Raw genomic sequence first — 16812 nt, 5'->3', positions numbered from 1 at the left:
TCTTAAGAGAATATAAAAGAATGAGACGTTTTTGGCGCGTGTCGCTCTTGATTTTGTGTTATTTTTGCAGTAAACTTAAAGGAGGCCTTTTCCCTTTATGTTTGATTAAATTTAAGCTGATATTCCATTCTTGACATCTTAAATTTACAGTATTCATGGGAGTTTATTTGGTCATTTTGCTTCTTTTATTTCCTATTTCCCACATTTATTCATAGTTTTTATTAGATTGCAATAAATCCTATAACATTGAACAGACTGACTAAAGTCAAATGAGCTGCGGTTCCCACCGATAGCCGTCATTCTGATGGGTTTTTGCTGGCTGCAGCTGAAATATTCCAATGCTCCATGTCACAGAGACAGTAAATACTAAACCCTAAAGATTCTGAAGGCATGATGTAAAATAGTAACGTATAATACAGACATTTGAAGAGACAATTAAGAGAATGTCTCCATGCTTCTAAGAGTGGCCGAGGAGCCATTTAGAACTTTATAAAGATGCATTGTGTGATACCAGGAACTAATTTAACTTCAATGGGAAGCTGCTTCTGCTTTGTCGACCATCGACTGATCTCCTGAAAGTCCACCAGCGCTTTTTAAAAACTGAATTTTTCATCTATGGACGGAGTAGACGGCAGATGTTTCCACAGATGCTGCTTCACCAGTGGTCAGTGAGTGATGCAGCAGATGAGCGGGAGTTGACTGGCTACAACCAGCTACTGACTCAATGTCTCCAGCCCATAGTCTGGATTCTCTACGAGATCAGACAGCAGCTTCAGCTCTGAATCCTTCAGCTGGTTCCACCTCAGGTCCAGTTCTCTGAGATGGGAGGGATTGGACCTCAGCGCCGAGGCCAGAGAGCCACAGCTGATCTCTGATAACCTGCAGCGCCTTAATCTAAATAAAGAAGGGAAACCTTTATAAGGTTATAAGTGAAACCAGTATTAATCTGAAAGGTTAATCAAAGGCATGATCTGTAAATATTTAATTTAGTTACAGGTTAAAAAATGATAGTAATATGTAATTACCACAATTCCAACCTCTCAGGTTTGCACTGTTCCAGAGGAGAATATATATTGTTCTGGCCCTCACTCTTCCCAGGTTCTCCCACCTCTTTCCCTCCCATCTCATCATGGAGATCCATCTCACCTGTGGCTCATCTTTAAAGGCACAACCTGTCTTAGATGACTTCCTGTCTCCCTCACCATCTCCCTCCTCGTTGGCTGGTGTCTACCAGGCACCCTCACCTAGTTTTGTCTAATTTTGGTTCCCATCTGTCGGCTTTTTCATTGTCCTTAAATCAATTTATCATGAATAAGTGGTCCCCGTGTGGCCCCCCCTCCTGAAGGAACTGGGCACAACACACACACTCAGAAAGTGTGAGGACCCTCGGATGGAATAATGGACATTTTTGAGAATGGTGTTTACCTCAGAGTTTCCAGTCGGCAGTTTGGAAAGTGGAGAAAACCACAGAGCAGCTTCACTCCTGGATCCTTCAGCCGGTTCCAACTCAGGTCCAGTTCTCTGAGATGGGAGGGATTGGACCTCAGCGCCGAGGCCAGAGAGCCACAGCTGATCTCTGATAAACTGCAGTAGTTTAATCTGAAAAATGCAGGATAAGGTTATACGGTGCAGGTCTGCATGTTATCTGCGTCAGTACTAAACCTACGTTAGTTCTTAGTTGGGTCAGACCTGAATTCACGATATTACAAGGAATGTTTTTAATGTGGTGCATCACAGCAGTGTTGAGAACAGCCTCACTTCACCATCTTAGCAGCTGGTATATAGGTAGAAACATGAAGACTGACCTGAGCCTCTCCAGTTTACAGTTTGGACTCTCCAGTCCAGAACAGAGCCGCTTCACTCCTGAATCCTGCAACGTGTTGTCGCTCAGGTCCAGAACCCTCAGATGGGAGAGGTTGGACTTCAGAGCTGAGGCCACAGAATCACAGCTGGTCTTGGATAAAATGCAGCGACTTAGGCTAAAATAACAATTATTTTGAGAGAAGACAATAAAGATCAACATGTACCAGAGCAAAACACAGCTTACAAGCAACAAACCTCTGGTCCTGCACCGGCTTATCTGCCGTATGTTCCTATTTTGGGTTCTTTCAGGGCGGTTGGACAAGATCTACAGCGTATGTAAAGTGTGTGTGGGTCAAAATACCTTCCAAGTTTGTGAGACCACATTTCTCAATAGCACTCAACTCTTGTCAGGAGTTGGGACAAAGCGACCCACTCCTGATAGCTTGTGGGCGATGCTGCAGCGACCCTGCAATCCCTACACACTCTGGTGAAACCAAATCAAAGGTTTTAGACACTGCTGGATGCTGGAAGGGTGGCTATAGTCTGGACGCAGAGTTCCCCTGACTGCACATTTCTCCAACAATGATTGGCAGCTGGTGTCACTTGTTCTCCAGATGAGAAGGAAAGAGAGCCCCCCCACAGTGTGTTTGATTGCCCCACTGCAAGCTCAATGCTGCCAGAAAACATTGCAGGAGCATCAATTCCCCTCAGGGCATCAACAAGGAGCTCAGGAAAAGGTGCAGCTGCCACCTACTAGAGACAAGCACACTGAGCTGAGATTCAAAGCCCTCTCCTCCCAAGAGAAGAGCTCGTTTGTTGGAGGCTCTTCTGGGCGATACCTGGTGCCACAGCTCCAGCTCAGCCCGTCTCTGGAGCTGAGGTGGAGCTTAGCAAGTTTCATAGTTCTCCAGCACTTCCTCTCGCTGAGGACCTTCTCAGCTGGTGGTTTCTGCTCCACCTTCCAAGTTGAGCAGGTGATACTTCTGCATTCCTGCCACCAGTGTCTCTGCAGAAAGAGTCTTCTCTACTATTTTATATTAGATTGTAGAAAATTAGGATTTTTGGTTGATGTCTTAGATGTTGTTGACTAAGAGCAGGTTTTTCTTTAATAACATAGAAAGATTCAATGAGAAGAGCAAAAGTATTATTTTATGAGCTACTTCCACTACTATTATATACACATACTTCCATATTGTCTTAGATTGCAAGCTGCATTTATTGCATCGTTCATAGAAAGTCATATTTGTGAGGAGAAAAACTCCAATAAGGTCATTTTCTTTAATGACCATTACAACAGAAGGAGGCGATGAACAAACAGATTTATCTAAAAATGTGTGAAAACTTATGGATGGAAACCTTTTTAAAATGGTTGCATTGTGTAGAATCGGTGTAGAATCAACTTGTTGACTTCTGATTTGGACTCCAATGGAAGTGAGGTGCAACAATTGTGGATGCTGAAAGCTTCAGATCTTCATGAAGGTTTCTGTGGTTGGACTGACCTGCTGCCCCTTTAAGAGGGAGGCAGGTTTGGGCTTCTGGCTGGAATGAAGCCACCTAAGATGAGAATGACTGCAGGCTTTCGGTACCAAGGTTTAACAGGGCGCTCACTTCACACTTGGGCTTTTCTCTTTTTTGGGATGGCTTTTCTCAGGAGAGAAGGGGCATGGCACACTGCAGCAGCTTTCTTTTGGGTTTTCTAGTTTTCCTTCTGATCTTTAAAAGACAGGAAGAACCATTTTTGATTGGTCTGAATGTTTGGGCGGTTTTGTGGCCAGCCTAAAATAAAACAAGACAAATCTACAACTGATACTTCCTTTCTAGTCATTGATGACCATCCTCACATGGGACAGATTTCCACAACCAATTAATACTGCAAATCTGTCCTGTGTGGTCTTTTTTCTGAGAACTGTAACACTACGTTTATAACAAAGATCAAACATGTAAACATTTATTGACTAACTAGTTACACCTGGGAAAGTACTGGATCATCTCTGACTGACCTGAGAGTCTCCAGCTGACAGAGAGGATCCTGGAGAGCACCACAGAGCAGCTTCACTCCTGGATCCTTCAGCTGGTTCCAACTCAGGTCCAGAACCCTCAGATGGGAGGGATTGGACCTCAGCGCCGAGGCCAGAGAGTCACAGCTGATCTCTGATAAACTGCAGTGTCTCAGCCTGGAAAAGGAATAAATGGGGCAAATAAAAACACATTTCTAAATATGAAAATGAAGAGAAAAGCAGAAAATGTAAAGAAATTTAGAAAAGACCAACAGAGGCCTCCTGACCTGAGCGTCTCCAGTCTGCAGTTTGGATGCATCATTGCAGAAGACAGTAACTTTACTCCGGCATCTCTCAGGCTTTGGTTCCCGCTTAAGTCCAGCTCCCGTAGATGAGAAGGGTTTGACGTCATTGCTGAGGCCACAACTTCCCAATGACTCGTTGAAAGAACACTACCAGACAGTCTGTTGTGTATGAAAGAAAATAGTGAGTCAAACTTTGGGATTTCTAATCAACTTATCTGAGAATCGACCTCAACACAAATGTAGCTCATTTCCTGGAAAAGCTAAATTCAACACCGTAGAGCAACAGTTTGAACGACCATCAGATCTGAAATGCAACTGAATTATTCTCAACATTTGTCTTATTTTAGAACAGCTCATAATTACTCAATATTTAAAATGATTGTAGCAAATGGTTTAAAGAAACGTGCATCTTTTTATCTGTCTATCGGCTCTTTGGATATTTTGCATTTCATCCAATTTGTACGATGGTGCGTCAAGTCTTAATTCAGCGATCCGATCGATGACATCAGAGTCTCTGGTTGCATCGATTGCCCTCAGCTTCTGTTCTATCTGCCTGTTTCCCTTCAAATCATTTTCACTGCACCTTTTGTTGCTAGTGATGAAGTTGCCACCTAACGGGTGTGGAAAGGCTCAAACAACTTTGTGGGTCACATAAAGGCTCCAAACGGAACCGCCACAAAGACCTAAAACACCCATTTAAACCAATGAGGCCGGCTGTTTTTACATTGAACAAATGAAGCAAAATAGTCACGTGTCATTACTTAAAATGTGTTTTTCTGTCGTTAGAATACGATGTATACAAACAAACAAAAGTGATTTACTGACATGACAGTAATTTCATGATAGTCAGTTAACTTGTGGCTCCTATTATTCCTGCCTTATGTTGGTTTGTCTGGATTGACCTTTGAACTTATATCCAGCCAGTGTTGAACATTTCTGGATGAATTGTTGTTTTCTTAATTTATGGACGCTGCAATGGAGATAAAGAATTGAAGGAATGACCACTGGAGGGGGTATTGCTACCTGACATGATCCACTCGCTTGATTTAAACGCCGATGTCCGGCCCCAGAAATCTTTACTACTTGGCCTTCCTGCAGTTCCTCACAGCTGGAATCAGGCGACGTCGTCCCTCCTCTGAGGTGTTGTACTGCTGCAGGTCCAGCTCATCCAGAACCTCCTCTGACATCTGCAGCAGGTAGGCCACAGCTGAACAGTGGATCTCTGACAGTCTCCTCTCTGATTTCTTCTCTGACTTCAGGAATGATACTATCTCCTGATGGACTGACTGATCCTTCATCTCCATCAGACAGTGGAAGATGTTGATGCTTCTGTCTGGGGAGATTCCATCACTGTTCACCTCCTTCAGGTTGTTGAGGACCTTCTGGATGGTTTTTGGGCGGCTTTTCCTCTGATCCAACAGTCCACCCAAGATCCTCTGATTGGACTCCAGAGAGAGACCATGAAGGAAGCGAACAAACAAGTCCAGGTGGCCATTTTCACTTTTGAGAGATGTCATTAGTGCTCTCCCGAGGAAGCCATCAAGAGATGTGACTGGACCGTAATTATACAACCCAGCAAAACAGGAAAAAGGGTTTGGTTTCAAATATTTTAGGAAAGACTTCATAATCCCTTTATTCTTGATGGTGTAACGGTGGAACATGTAGACGGCAGCCAGAAACTCCTGAACGCTCAGATGAACAAAGCAGTAGACTGATTTCTGGAAGATCACACTCTCTCTTTTGAAGATCTCTGTACAAACTCCTGAGTACACCGACACCTCGGAGACGTCCAGTCCACATCGCTTCAGGTCTTCTGAGTAGAACATGATGTTTCCTTTCTCCAGATGTTCAAACGCCAGCCGACCCAACTTCAGAAGGAGTTCTTTGTCAGCCTCAGTCAGTTCCTCTGGTCTCTGCTTTCCTCCATACTTCTGCTTCTTCCTCTTTATCTGAACCCTCAGGAAGTGTGAGTAGAGGTCAGTCAGGGTTTGGGGCAGCTCTCCTCTCTGGTCTCTGGTCATCATGTCCTCCAGAACTATAGCAGTGATCCAGCAGAAAACTGGGATCAGACACATGATGTGGAGGCTCCTGGAGGCCTTGATGTGTGAGATGATTCTCTTGGACAGATCTTCATCACTGAACCTCCTCCTGAAGTACTCCTCCTTCTGGGAGTCAGTGAAGCCTCGTACTTCTGTGATCCTGTCAACACACGAGGGAGGAATCTGATAGGCTGCTGCAGGTCTGGAGGTGATCCAGATGAGAGCTGAGGGAAGCAGGTTCCCCTGGATGAGGTTCACCAGGAGCACCTCAACGGACGATACTTGTGTGACATCAGAGATGACCTGATGCTTGTTGAAACCCAGTGAAAATCTGCTTTCATTCAGGCCATCAAAGATGAACAGAAGTTTCCAGACAGTCAGATCTTCTGCTCTGATCTTCTGTAATGTTGGATGGAAAACATGAAGCAGTGAGAGAAGACTGTGCTGCTCATCTCTGATCAAGTTCAGCTCCCTCCATGAGAGCGGAAGCACCAGACTGATGTCTTGGTTCTCCAAACCTTCTGCCCAGTCCAGACTGAACTTCTGCACTGAGAAGGTTTTTCCAACGCCGGCGACACCGTTGGTCAGAACCACTCTGATGTGTCTCTGTTGCTCAGATAAGACTTTGAAGATGTCCTGGCACTTGATTGGAGTGTCCTGGATGTTCTTCTTGGAGGTTCTCTCAAGCTGTCTCACCTCATGTTGCGTGTCCACCTCCTCACTTTGTCCCTCAGTGATGTAGAGCTCAGTGTAGATCTTGTTCAGCAGGGTTCCACTTCCTGCTTCATTAGTTCCTTCAGTCACATGTTCACATCTTCTCTTCAGACTGATCTTATGACCTTCTATCACCTCCTGCAGTTCACCACCCTCTGAAACAAACAATCTTTTAAATCCTTTTACAATTGTCATCTACAGCAGTAACACAGATGTCCTCAACTGGAAAATATTCTGTCATGTTTGAATGATAGAAGCAACAGTCGGGTCATGACCCATCTCACTGTCAGTTTGAAATGTTATGTCTTCTTATCTACACCTATTCTTTTATTTCATTGGGTTTCAATGTAATTTAGTCTATAACAACCATTTCCATGTCTTCCAAGAGTTTGCTTGGACTAAACAGCTGGTAAAAGCTGGATGATATTTAGAAAAACACATCAAACCTTCTCCAAACACATCATACTCAGCAGACCCATTGTCCTGTAAAGGTCACCTGCCTTCAGCTCTTTAACACTTTCCAGAACTAAATGACTAATGTTGCTAAATACTGTCTAAGCATTTAGGAAGGTCTGAAGAGGGTCCAGGGGTTCCAGTGGAACCAAACAAGAGCTCTCTGGAGCTTCTCTTGCACATTGTAAATACACAAGTTGTTCCTTTATTCCGACCCAAAAGTATCTTATAAATACAAATGTACGAGCTTACGTGAGACGCTGTTGTTCAGGTCGGCGGTCTGCAGTTCAGTTCTCCGTTTCTTTTCACCCTCGGGACAGGAGGAATCTCCAATGGAAGCAGACCGTTTCTGATAGCTGTCAAAAATGGGAATAGTGGTTATACATGTCTACTGGGCGTTAGCAACGCCTAAGAAAGGCTGCGTTCACTTCTACTTTCAGTTTGCTCTGACAGTTGAAGATTGAATGAACACTGAGCAAAAATATAAAGTTATTTACGTTCTAACAAGCTCGTTTAGTTGGAGAAAAGTGTATTTGATCTAAGTGTTTAGTGGCTTTTCCTCATTGTGAATTTATGTTAAAAATAAAAGTGCCAAATCAGGAATATAAACTCATAGAATAGAACAAAAGTTCTCCATTTATGCTCCAAATACAGTCGTCTGGTCTCTGAAACTGATCATTAAATAGCACAGAGGTCACGCGTATTCAAAAGCTTATTTCAACCATTTAGAAACGACTGATATTGTTGTCTATGGGTTTATTAGAACCAGGAGCCTTATAAATAGACTTTTTAATGAATTTTCATGACATGTGGTGGAACAGTGTGGCAGAACAAGCTGCACAGACCTGCCATGTCTTACCCATCCGTATCTAAATGGAGAGCTGGAGCACTCTGCAATGATGATATTGTTGGGAAACTTTAAAATATATGCCTAGGAATTTTTGTGAGATGATGTTAACCCATGTAGGAGAAATGATCAGTTAAAAACACAAGCAATTTTCAGTTTTAAAAGATTTACCACACTAAAATTAACATGGGAGTTAATGGGAGCGAACGCCTGACATGTTGGTGCACCGTTTCATTAATTTCATTTTTCACGATAGTGGAGGCTAATACCTACAAAATGATGTTTTGTATGGTTGTGAAATGTTCTAAGGCAGAGTTATGTGGTTCAGAAAACCTTACTTTAAAGGTGAGCCTTGAGGTCCAATACCAAAGTTTAAAGGGTGCCACACAAACACATCATCACACTTTAGTTTTCTTACATTTGGTCTGAACTTCTGAAGTCTATTAATCCACGTTTGGACCGGTCACTCTTCAGGGACACCCAGCTGGGCACTGTGGACTCTGCTCTGTCCTCGTCCATCCTGAGGAAACATCAGAAATAGTGATGAGACTGTGATGAAGGTAAATAATCTGTAAAGGTTGTAGCTAAATAATCCCAATTCACTGCATTTTTATCAAACAGGAACATTTCTAATCCATTCTGGATAACAACTGAATCACTAAATCAATGATGTCTCTGTATCATTTTCATGTTTTCAGAGTTTAAGCTGCTTTTTTTAACTGTTCCCTGCAGTGAGAAAAGAACTGGCACCTTTTCCAGCCCCTCATCCTGCAGCACTGAATGTGCTCTAAAGTTCTTTCCAGAGCAAACGTCTCTGCACTTGCAGCAACATGTTGTAGTCATGGATCCGTGAGGAGAACCGGATACGGGAAACGCCCCCACTTTGATCCCAAAACCCAACTGGTGGCCAACGGTGGTCCGGCAACGACGGGGACGCTGGTCCATCGGGCCCACAACACTGGTTTTCCACAGGCCAACAGGGTGAAAGGACTGTGCACCGTTTCATTTTAAAGAGCTGATGAATTTCATTTTTCACGATAGTAGAGGCTAATACCCACAAAATGATGTTTTGTATGGTTGTGAAATGTTCTAAGGCAGAGTTATGTGGTTCAGAAAACCTTACTTTAAAGGTGAGCCTTGAGGTCCAATACCGAAGTTTAAAGGTTTGTCTTTGGACCAGTCGCTCTTCATGGACACACAGCTGGACACTGTGGACTCTGCTCTCTCTTCCTCTTCCATCACACATTCGCTCATTTTTAAACGTGAGTCTAAACGGTGAAGCAGGAACAGTCTGCTGACACAGAAAATAAGGTTAAAGAACATGATTCTCAGCATGAAGACAAGCAGAGGTCTGTCCAATGACGTATTGTCGGCTCATTCACATCCAAATCTATTATATGATGTCACCCTGTACATCATACAGGCCACATATATTGGAAAAAAGTTTTGGGACATCTTAAAAGTTTACACCATGTTAACATAAAATAGTTGTGGAAAAAATGTTTCTCCTGGGTGTTTCAAAAGGTGCGGTGGCATCAGACGGACGCACACAAATACAAATTAAATCATTTTTGATCTGGTTATGGTTTACAAGAAAACCTAAATTCTTTCAAGATGTCAGTTCTCAGCATTAAATTCAACAAATAAGATGAGAATGCATTCAAAACTAAACAGAAATACGTCATCACATCATCAAAGTGGGTCAAATGCAGCATCATCTTCTGTCATCTCAGACAGGATTCCAAGAAGAGGATCTTCATTTTCAACAACGCACCTTGACATCTCATCATGGCTCGTCTGTCAGATTACAAGCAGCTTTTTTTGATCAGGTGCATCATGTTTCTCACGAACACATGATGGTGCTGGAAAAAACATCTGTAGCCTGACCTAGAGGTCAAAACTCTGCATGGCGTGCACAGCTACTAGTTGCAGCTGCTGGTTGTGGCGGAGGAGATCCCAAACATATCTAGCAAGCTTGTTTTGGAGCAGAGCTTGTCCACCACCTCTGACCCCACTCATCACAGAAGTCCCACCATATCCATGGCCAGGTGTGTTGGCAGCATTGGAGCCAGCCTCAGGAAAAAGGTGTGTCAATATCTCAGAAGTGATGATCAAGTTGACACGACCCAACAGAAGTCAAGCAACCCAACATGCTGAATAGAATAGATGACACACAGCAAAGGGCAAAAAAACACCCAATTCTGCTCAGACTAATCTGATCTGACCACATGTACAGGACCAAAAATATGAAAACACCATGGGTTTAGGTTTCCTTTCGTTTTCTTGACTGCTTCATTCAAAACAGAACACATTTCATAAATCCATAATAACAAATTCATATTCCACAAAGAACCAGTTGTTAAAACAATAAAATGGAATGCCTTGATCTCTCCCTCTTACATACTCTCCTTTTTTAAATAAAGGAGTGATTGTCCCCCTGGTGAGGGACAAAGAGAGGAGGCTAAAACTGTCGCGTTTGTGTCCCTCTTTCCGTGGATTTTTCCACTAACTGCAAATAATATTGTGACTTATTGTGAGTATTAAAATGTGCTTCCTCAACCTCTAAAATGTTGGCTCAGGGTTAGCGGAAAACGCAGTTAGAGGAAACACGCTACAAAGTTTGATCATGCGTCACAACATTCCCGTCGACCAGCCGCAATGTGCGTCCGAAACACGCGCACGCTCATTGCGAACACGCAGCTTATTAAGCCGCATCTCGCAGCGGAACATTGATTCGAGACGACAGCAGTGAAAGAACCAAATGCTACCTGAATATTAGAGGTTTTCCATCAGGGCTCGGTCACTCAAGATGGAGCCCGAAGTTGAGAACTTTCACTTTCGCTTCTTCTTCCTCTACACGTCCCGTGTTTGTGGTTTGATCGCGTCATATCCAGCACAAGCGCCTCTCTTCAGAGCAATTGGTCCACGTTTGAACTGAAATACTGGGAAACAACTGGAGTTCGTCTGACAGATGTTCGTTTTTGGGTGCGGAATCAAAACTGGGTCAACTTTTGATCTATAGGATCCCCTCTGGTTCAAAGTGTCCCTATAGGATATTGACAGTTCTGACCTTTTGGGGGCTGCACACACCTCTTAATGGTGACGGCACCAACGGAGCTGATCCAGTTGTCATCAGCTGGCCAGTCTGACTCCAGCTCATTAGGGGAAATTTGCTGATCTGGAGGAGAAGCTTTCAAAAACTTGACGGGCTGGGGGGGAATGACTGTAATTTTGGAATCAGCGTGCCAATTTTATTTTTAATCAGAATAATTTAGAATAATTCAACAGGATATTTTCAAATTGTTCCCCAGTGTCCCCAGTGGAGCTGCCAACTGAATATGGTGACCTGCTCCTACACACAGAAATCCGATGGCTCAGCAGGGGACGGATTTTGCTTCCTTTTTTGTCCCTTTTGAGTGAAATAAAAGAGTTCATGCAGTCCAGAGGGGAAGACGCCCGCGCTGCTGGAGGACACTGGCTGGACACTGGACCTGGCATTTTAAACGTTTTACTGGGAAACGGAACAGTTTGAACTGGGAGCTGCAAGGCAAAGGTGAGACTGTTGCTGATAGGATCAGTGCTGTAAATGCATCTAAAGCCAAGATGAACATTTTCTCTGTGCATTTCCAGACAAAAGGTGCTGCACTTCCCCTCTGTGCAGATGGTGCTGAGAGACAACGCTTCTGCATGTGAGGCTTTGGACTAAAGCGCAGAAAAGTGCTCTCAGCTCATAAAAAGACTTGGGCAAGAGTTTGAGAACAGGTTTTGGGACCTGGATCAGCTTGAGCCATGTGTGTCCTTCATTTCTAACCCTTAACGTGGACATATCATGCGTTGCTCAGCAGTTCAGTGCAACCTTCAGCCTGGATGCTGCACAGATGCTAATTGAAATTGGAACATTGTGAAATGAGCTGCAGCTCAAAGCCTCTCAGGCTGCACACAAACTTTTGGTGCCTTGTTGACACAGAAAAGTACAGTGGTGTATGTACAAGCAGCTATGGAGGTTGCAAGCCTTTTTGGTTCGACCTCTCTTTGTGAATCAGCCTTTTCTGACATGAACTTCATCAAGAACCAACACAGAGACGCCTCCCTGATGCACATCTGCCAGACTCACTCAGAGCTGCACTGTCAAGTTCCCCACCAGAGGACAACACACTGGTAACCGCAGCAACGCCAGGCTCCCCCCCAACGGACAAAGAAACGGACCCCAGATTTGGTGTCTCCTTCAGAATTTGTTAATGTGTTTGTAAAATGGAACAATTGTTTAGGGTTAAAATGTTCATGTGAAAAAAATCTGAAGTTCAAAACGTAATCAGATTTATTTTAAAATCTGAAAGTTTATTTTTGTATTTTACGTGATTTATTATTTGTACAAACGTGGTGCAAAGTAATTCATGATTTGTTAAAAAATGTCAGTGGCTGGTACAAATGGGACATTGTGATTTCCTAGGACTGTTGGAGAAGTGATCATTTTAAAAATGGTTTTCAACATTTATTTCAATTTGAAAAACACTTGCACTAAGACAAAATATAGAAATAAAGTGTTGCATATTGATATTCATCTGTTCCCGATCTTGTTAAATCATTGTTGATATTGTCACGAATACTTGGCTCACAGTAGCCATGACATACAATGGGGAGACCAACGATGAGGATTTTCAACCCACATAACATTTATTAAAGAACCCAGTGGAATATAAAACAGAAAAGTCCAAATAGTCACAAAGACGGGAAACTCCAAACTCCTGCGGCCGTGACGAACTCCACTGCAGCACACCAGAGAGGACGAGAGGGGTCCTCGACGCTCTCCAGACAGGTTTTATACCTGGACCCCCGTCAGGCAGCCAATCCCAGCAGATGGGCCACAGGTGAGCAGGTGAACAGCTGGGTCGACTGGAACGCTTGGCACTCCCCCTGCAGGTCAGCCAGGGAATTGCTCTTCCAGCCAGCCCCGACCGAACTGGCAGATCAAACACATCAGCTCCACCTCATCAGCACACGCCTGAGGAGCTCAACACTCTTGTACCACACTGGTGACCAGCAGATGCATCAATGGCACAGAGAGGAACCCAGCAGCTGAAGGCAGAGCAAGAATCATCCATGGAGACTTGGAGGGAAGAGGTCCAGCACCTCAGAGAACCCCTGGCAGAGAAGGAGGCAGCTCAGCAGGGCAGTGAAGAGGCGACAGATGAGAACTGTGGCCCATGTGGAGGCCCTGACCCTGCTGAACAGCACACAAGCTGCTCTGAAGGAGAGCGAGCTGAAATGTGCTTCTCTGGAGGAAACCCTCCACAGCCAGCAGCAGGAGAACGAGGAGACACACAGGAGAGAGCTGATGGAGCAGGAGGAAGGCCTGAACCAGAAGCTCCGTCCGTTCAGTTTGGCCTCTGCATAGAAAAACTAAAACTGACCGTCGTTATATGAAAGGATGGTTGTGACCCATGTTTAAAAGAACCGTGAGGCGTCCCATCACAAACTGTCCCTTCCTGTCAGGACAGGCATCATTTCTTTGTTTCCGTCCCTAAAACAGCCACCGTGTGCAGGAACACCAGTTTAAAACAATAATAATAATCATTTCATTTTACGTGACTCCGCCCCTGAAATGAGCCCTCCGGGCTCCCTCCGGGTCGAGCTCGTCAGGCTTCATCCGTCCGCGCCGCGTCCCCCTGAGACTGTTGCGGGGACGCCGGACACATCCGCGGTCGGATCTTTAACGCGTCCGCCCGGACCGGCTCGTCAGTCTTTTCGCTGCTGAGCGGCGGCGTGAGGATGCCTGAAGGGACGGGTGGTTGCCGTGCTGCTCCAAGTCCACGTCCTGGTAAGAGTAGGCCTTGTCCTGCAACGAGACAGACTCTGCTCAGAGGGAGCCGGGGCGTCTTCTCTGGAGCAACGCTCCGGACCAGTCAAGACGCCCTTTTTGGGTTTGAGCTTCAGAGCTTTTGTGGGGACCGGAGGTTAGTGGACCACGATGCTGCGCAACAAACTGTTCATTAGCCTGAAGGTCATTTAGAAATGTCTCCTTCAGTTAGCTTAAAGGTCTAAATGTGTTCAAAACTGATGTGCCGTGTTTTCTGGACTATATGTCGCTCCGGAGTTTAAGTCGCAGGAGCCAAAAAATGCATAATAAAGAAGAAGAATAGATATATAAGTTGCACTGGACTATAAGTCGCATTTTGGGGGAAAATGTATTTGATAAATTCAAGACCAAGAACATACATTTCATCTTGAAAGGCAATTAGCGTGGGTTAGCAATAGGGTTACGGTATGCTAACGTAACAAATTCAGCTACATGACCCACAACGAACTGAGTACGTGTCTGCTTTGTTAACGTAACATTAACAGAATCAGGGTACTTTATTGATCCCTTTAGGGGGTGTCCATTAGGGAAATTAGCATCTCCTGAAAGAAATGTACAGCACTGTTTAAAATATTAAAAATAGAATAAATAAGAAATAAAAGAATAAAAAGAAATAAAATGAATAAATTAAAAATAGAATATGAATATAATATAAAACTATAGAAATGTAAATAAATGAACTGAATGAATGAATGAATGAATGAACTGAATGAACGGATGTCCCAGTATTATGTTATTGCAGTGTTGTTCCAGTTCTCCTGTTGGCCCTCCTCCCCCCCAGTGAGGAGCTGAACAGTCTGATGGCTCGGGGGATGAATGAGTTCCCCAGTCTGTTGGTCCTGAACTTGGGGAGGCGCAGCCTCTGGCTGATCAGGCTTCTCTGGCTGTGGAGGACAGTGTGCAGAGGGTGGCGGACATCGTCCATGATGCTCCGCAGCTTGTCAATTAGTGGTTTGATTTATAAACAGTAGCCCATTCGCCAGGCAAGTCCGCAAAACAACAGTCCCAAGCCAGTGCTAGATGTGTCCCGGCCCCTTTAAGGAACCAACACCACACACTGCATCGAAATACAAAAAAAATAAAAATCAATGGGCCCAGGTGGACCACGTTGCTAAATTCTAACCTGGGGGAACACCACAAACATCGAAATGAGAGAGAGAGAAAGGAAGACGAGTCTGGCATTGTTAAGGTGGATGCAAATACCTGTAAATAAATACAGAAGGGGCGGGGACTCTGAGGACCTTGGGTGTTGCCTGCTTTCAGGTCCTGATACAACTGACCATAACAGTTCTAGTGTTCTGGTGTTACAGTGTATCACTAGCTCCATCCTACCTGGAGGAGCTAGTGATACCTTACCAACCCAATAGACCGCTCCTGACAGGCCTCTGTCACCTGGTCATGGTCTCCTCTCCTCTACCTTCTCCTCTCTCTCTACCCAACCCCCCCCCATCAGCAGGAGGGTCCCCCTACATGAGCCTGGTCCTGCTCAAGGTATGGAAAGGGTCTAGAAACAATTTTGATAGTAACGCTATATAAATAAAGATTGATCGATCGATCAGATCATCAGAACACTGGAACACCAGAACTGTTATGGTCAGTTGTACCAGGACCCCCTCTCATGTCTCTTCACAGTGCCAGACTAGAGTCAAGCTCAACAGGGTCTTCTTCGGGTAAAAGCGGCCGAAATGAGCTTCCTCCGTAGGGTGGCTGGGCTCTCCCTTAGAGAGGGGGAGAAGCTCTGCCATCCGGGAGGAGCTCGGAGTAGAGTCGCTGCTCCTCCGCGTTGAGAGGAGCCAGATGGGGTGGCTTGGGCATCTAGTCAGGATGCCCCCTGGACGCCTCCCTGGTGAGGTGTTCAGGGCATGTCCCCTGGTAGGAGACCCCCGGGAAGACCCAGGACACGTTGGAGAGACTATGTCTCTCGACTGGCCTGGGAACACCTGGGGATCCCTCCGGATGAGCTGGAGGAGGTAGCTGGGGAGAGGGAAGTCTGGGCTTCTCTCCTTAGGCTGCTGCCCCCGCGACCCGACCCCGGATAAGTGGTAGAGGATGGATGGTATCAGGATCCGAAAGCAGGCAACACGTAGTGATGGGACGAGCGACACTGGTGCGTCAGCACTGTGCCGAGAGCTCAAGAGTGAAACCCCGTATCGGTGCGTGTATCGCTTTAAGAAAGAATCACGTGACCGATACAGGAATTGTATCGTTTGGATGAGCCGCGCCAAAGTGTGTTTATAAGGAAACAGACTGTATCAACGTGTCGTGGGTTTGTTGGATGGAGTTTTGCAGTTGCGCAATTATGGATCGTTCTAAGAAGTTTTCCCCAGTGTGGAATAATTTTGATCTTGTGACTCCAAACAAGGGAAATCTTTTTACTTTGAGCACTGTTTACTGTTGTATACAATCTTTAACGGTGGCGCTTTATCAGTTTATCAAGTGAATGACCTGTGATACATATGATAGTCAAGAGCCTTACAGTTGCTTTATTCATTTTATAGGGTGTCTATTTTTTTAACAAGTGAATGCAATGCGCCACCTTAGTTTTTACTCTGTTCAACTTGCACTTAAAACTCTCTGCTCACCATCGTCATCTGCACCGTGTGAAAGAGGATTTTCTAAGGCCGGGGAGCTGGTGTCTAAGAGGAGAAATCGCCTTGGAGCAAAGACACCCCAAAAACTTTGTTCCTCAATAAAAATTCATAAACTAGTCACTTTTTTGTATTATTTCATATGATTTAACAGTTAAGTTAACAAAGAATGTGTGTACATAAGTAAAAATTGCAACTCTGAATTGTAA

The 16812-nt window shown here is 44.6% G+C and overlaps 1 protein-coding gene and 1 long non-coding RNA gene across 3 annotated transcripts in view; both read right to left on the bottom strand.

Annotated features, from left to right (window-relative positions):
- Positions 1 to 8617: 8617 nt before the first annotated feature.
- Positions 8618 to 10949, bottom strand: LOC115252081 (uncharacterized). Its single transcript, XR_003890518.1, has 3 exons — positions 10927 to 10949; positions 9282 to 9449; positions 8618 to 8678 (listed from the first exon to the last, which is right to left on the bottom strand). It is a non-coding gene; the product is annotated as an uncharacterized lncRNA (long non-coding RNA).
- A 2829-nt stretch (positions 10950 to 13778) lies between these two features.
- Positions 13779 to 16812, bottom strand: part of LOC101063185 (G1/S-specific cyclin-E1-like) — a 40308-nt gene continuing 37274 nt past the window's right edge. The window contains exon 8 of one of the 2 annotated variants that reach the window (XM_029846668.1): positions 13779 to 13994. In XM_029846668.1, the coding sequence (XP_029702528.1) occupies positions 13869 to 13994 (126 nt within the window). In that variant the 3' untranslated portion in view covers positions 13779 to 13868. The remainder of the gene's footprint in view (positions 13995 to 16812) is intronic. The other variant, XR_003890600.1, reaches the window with a different exon arrangement.

The sequence above is a fragment of the Takifugu rubripes genome, chromosome 13, assembly GCF_901000725.2.
Source record: "Takifugu rubripes chromosome 13, fTakRub1.2, whole genome shotgun sequence".
In the NCBI taxonomy this organism is placed as follows: domain Eukaryota; kingdom Metazoa; phylum Chordata; class Actinopteri; order Tetraodontiformes; family Tetraodontidae; genus Takifugu; species Takifugu rubripes.
The sequence above is the reverse complement of the archived record's forward strand: the minus strand, read 5'-3'. Positions and strand labels throughout refer to the sequence as shown.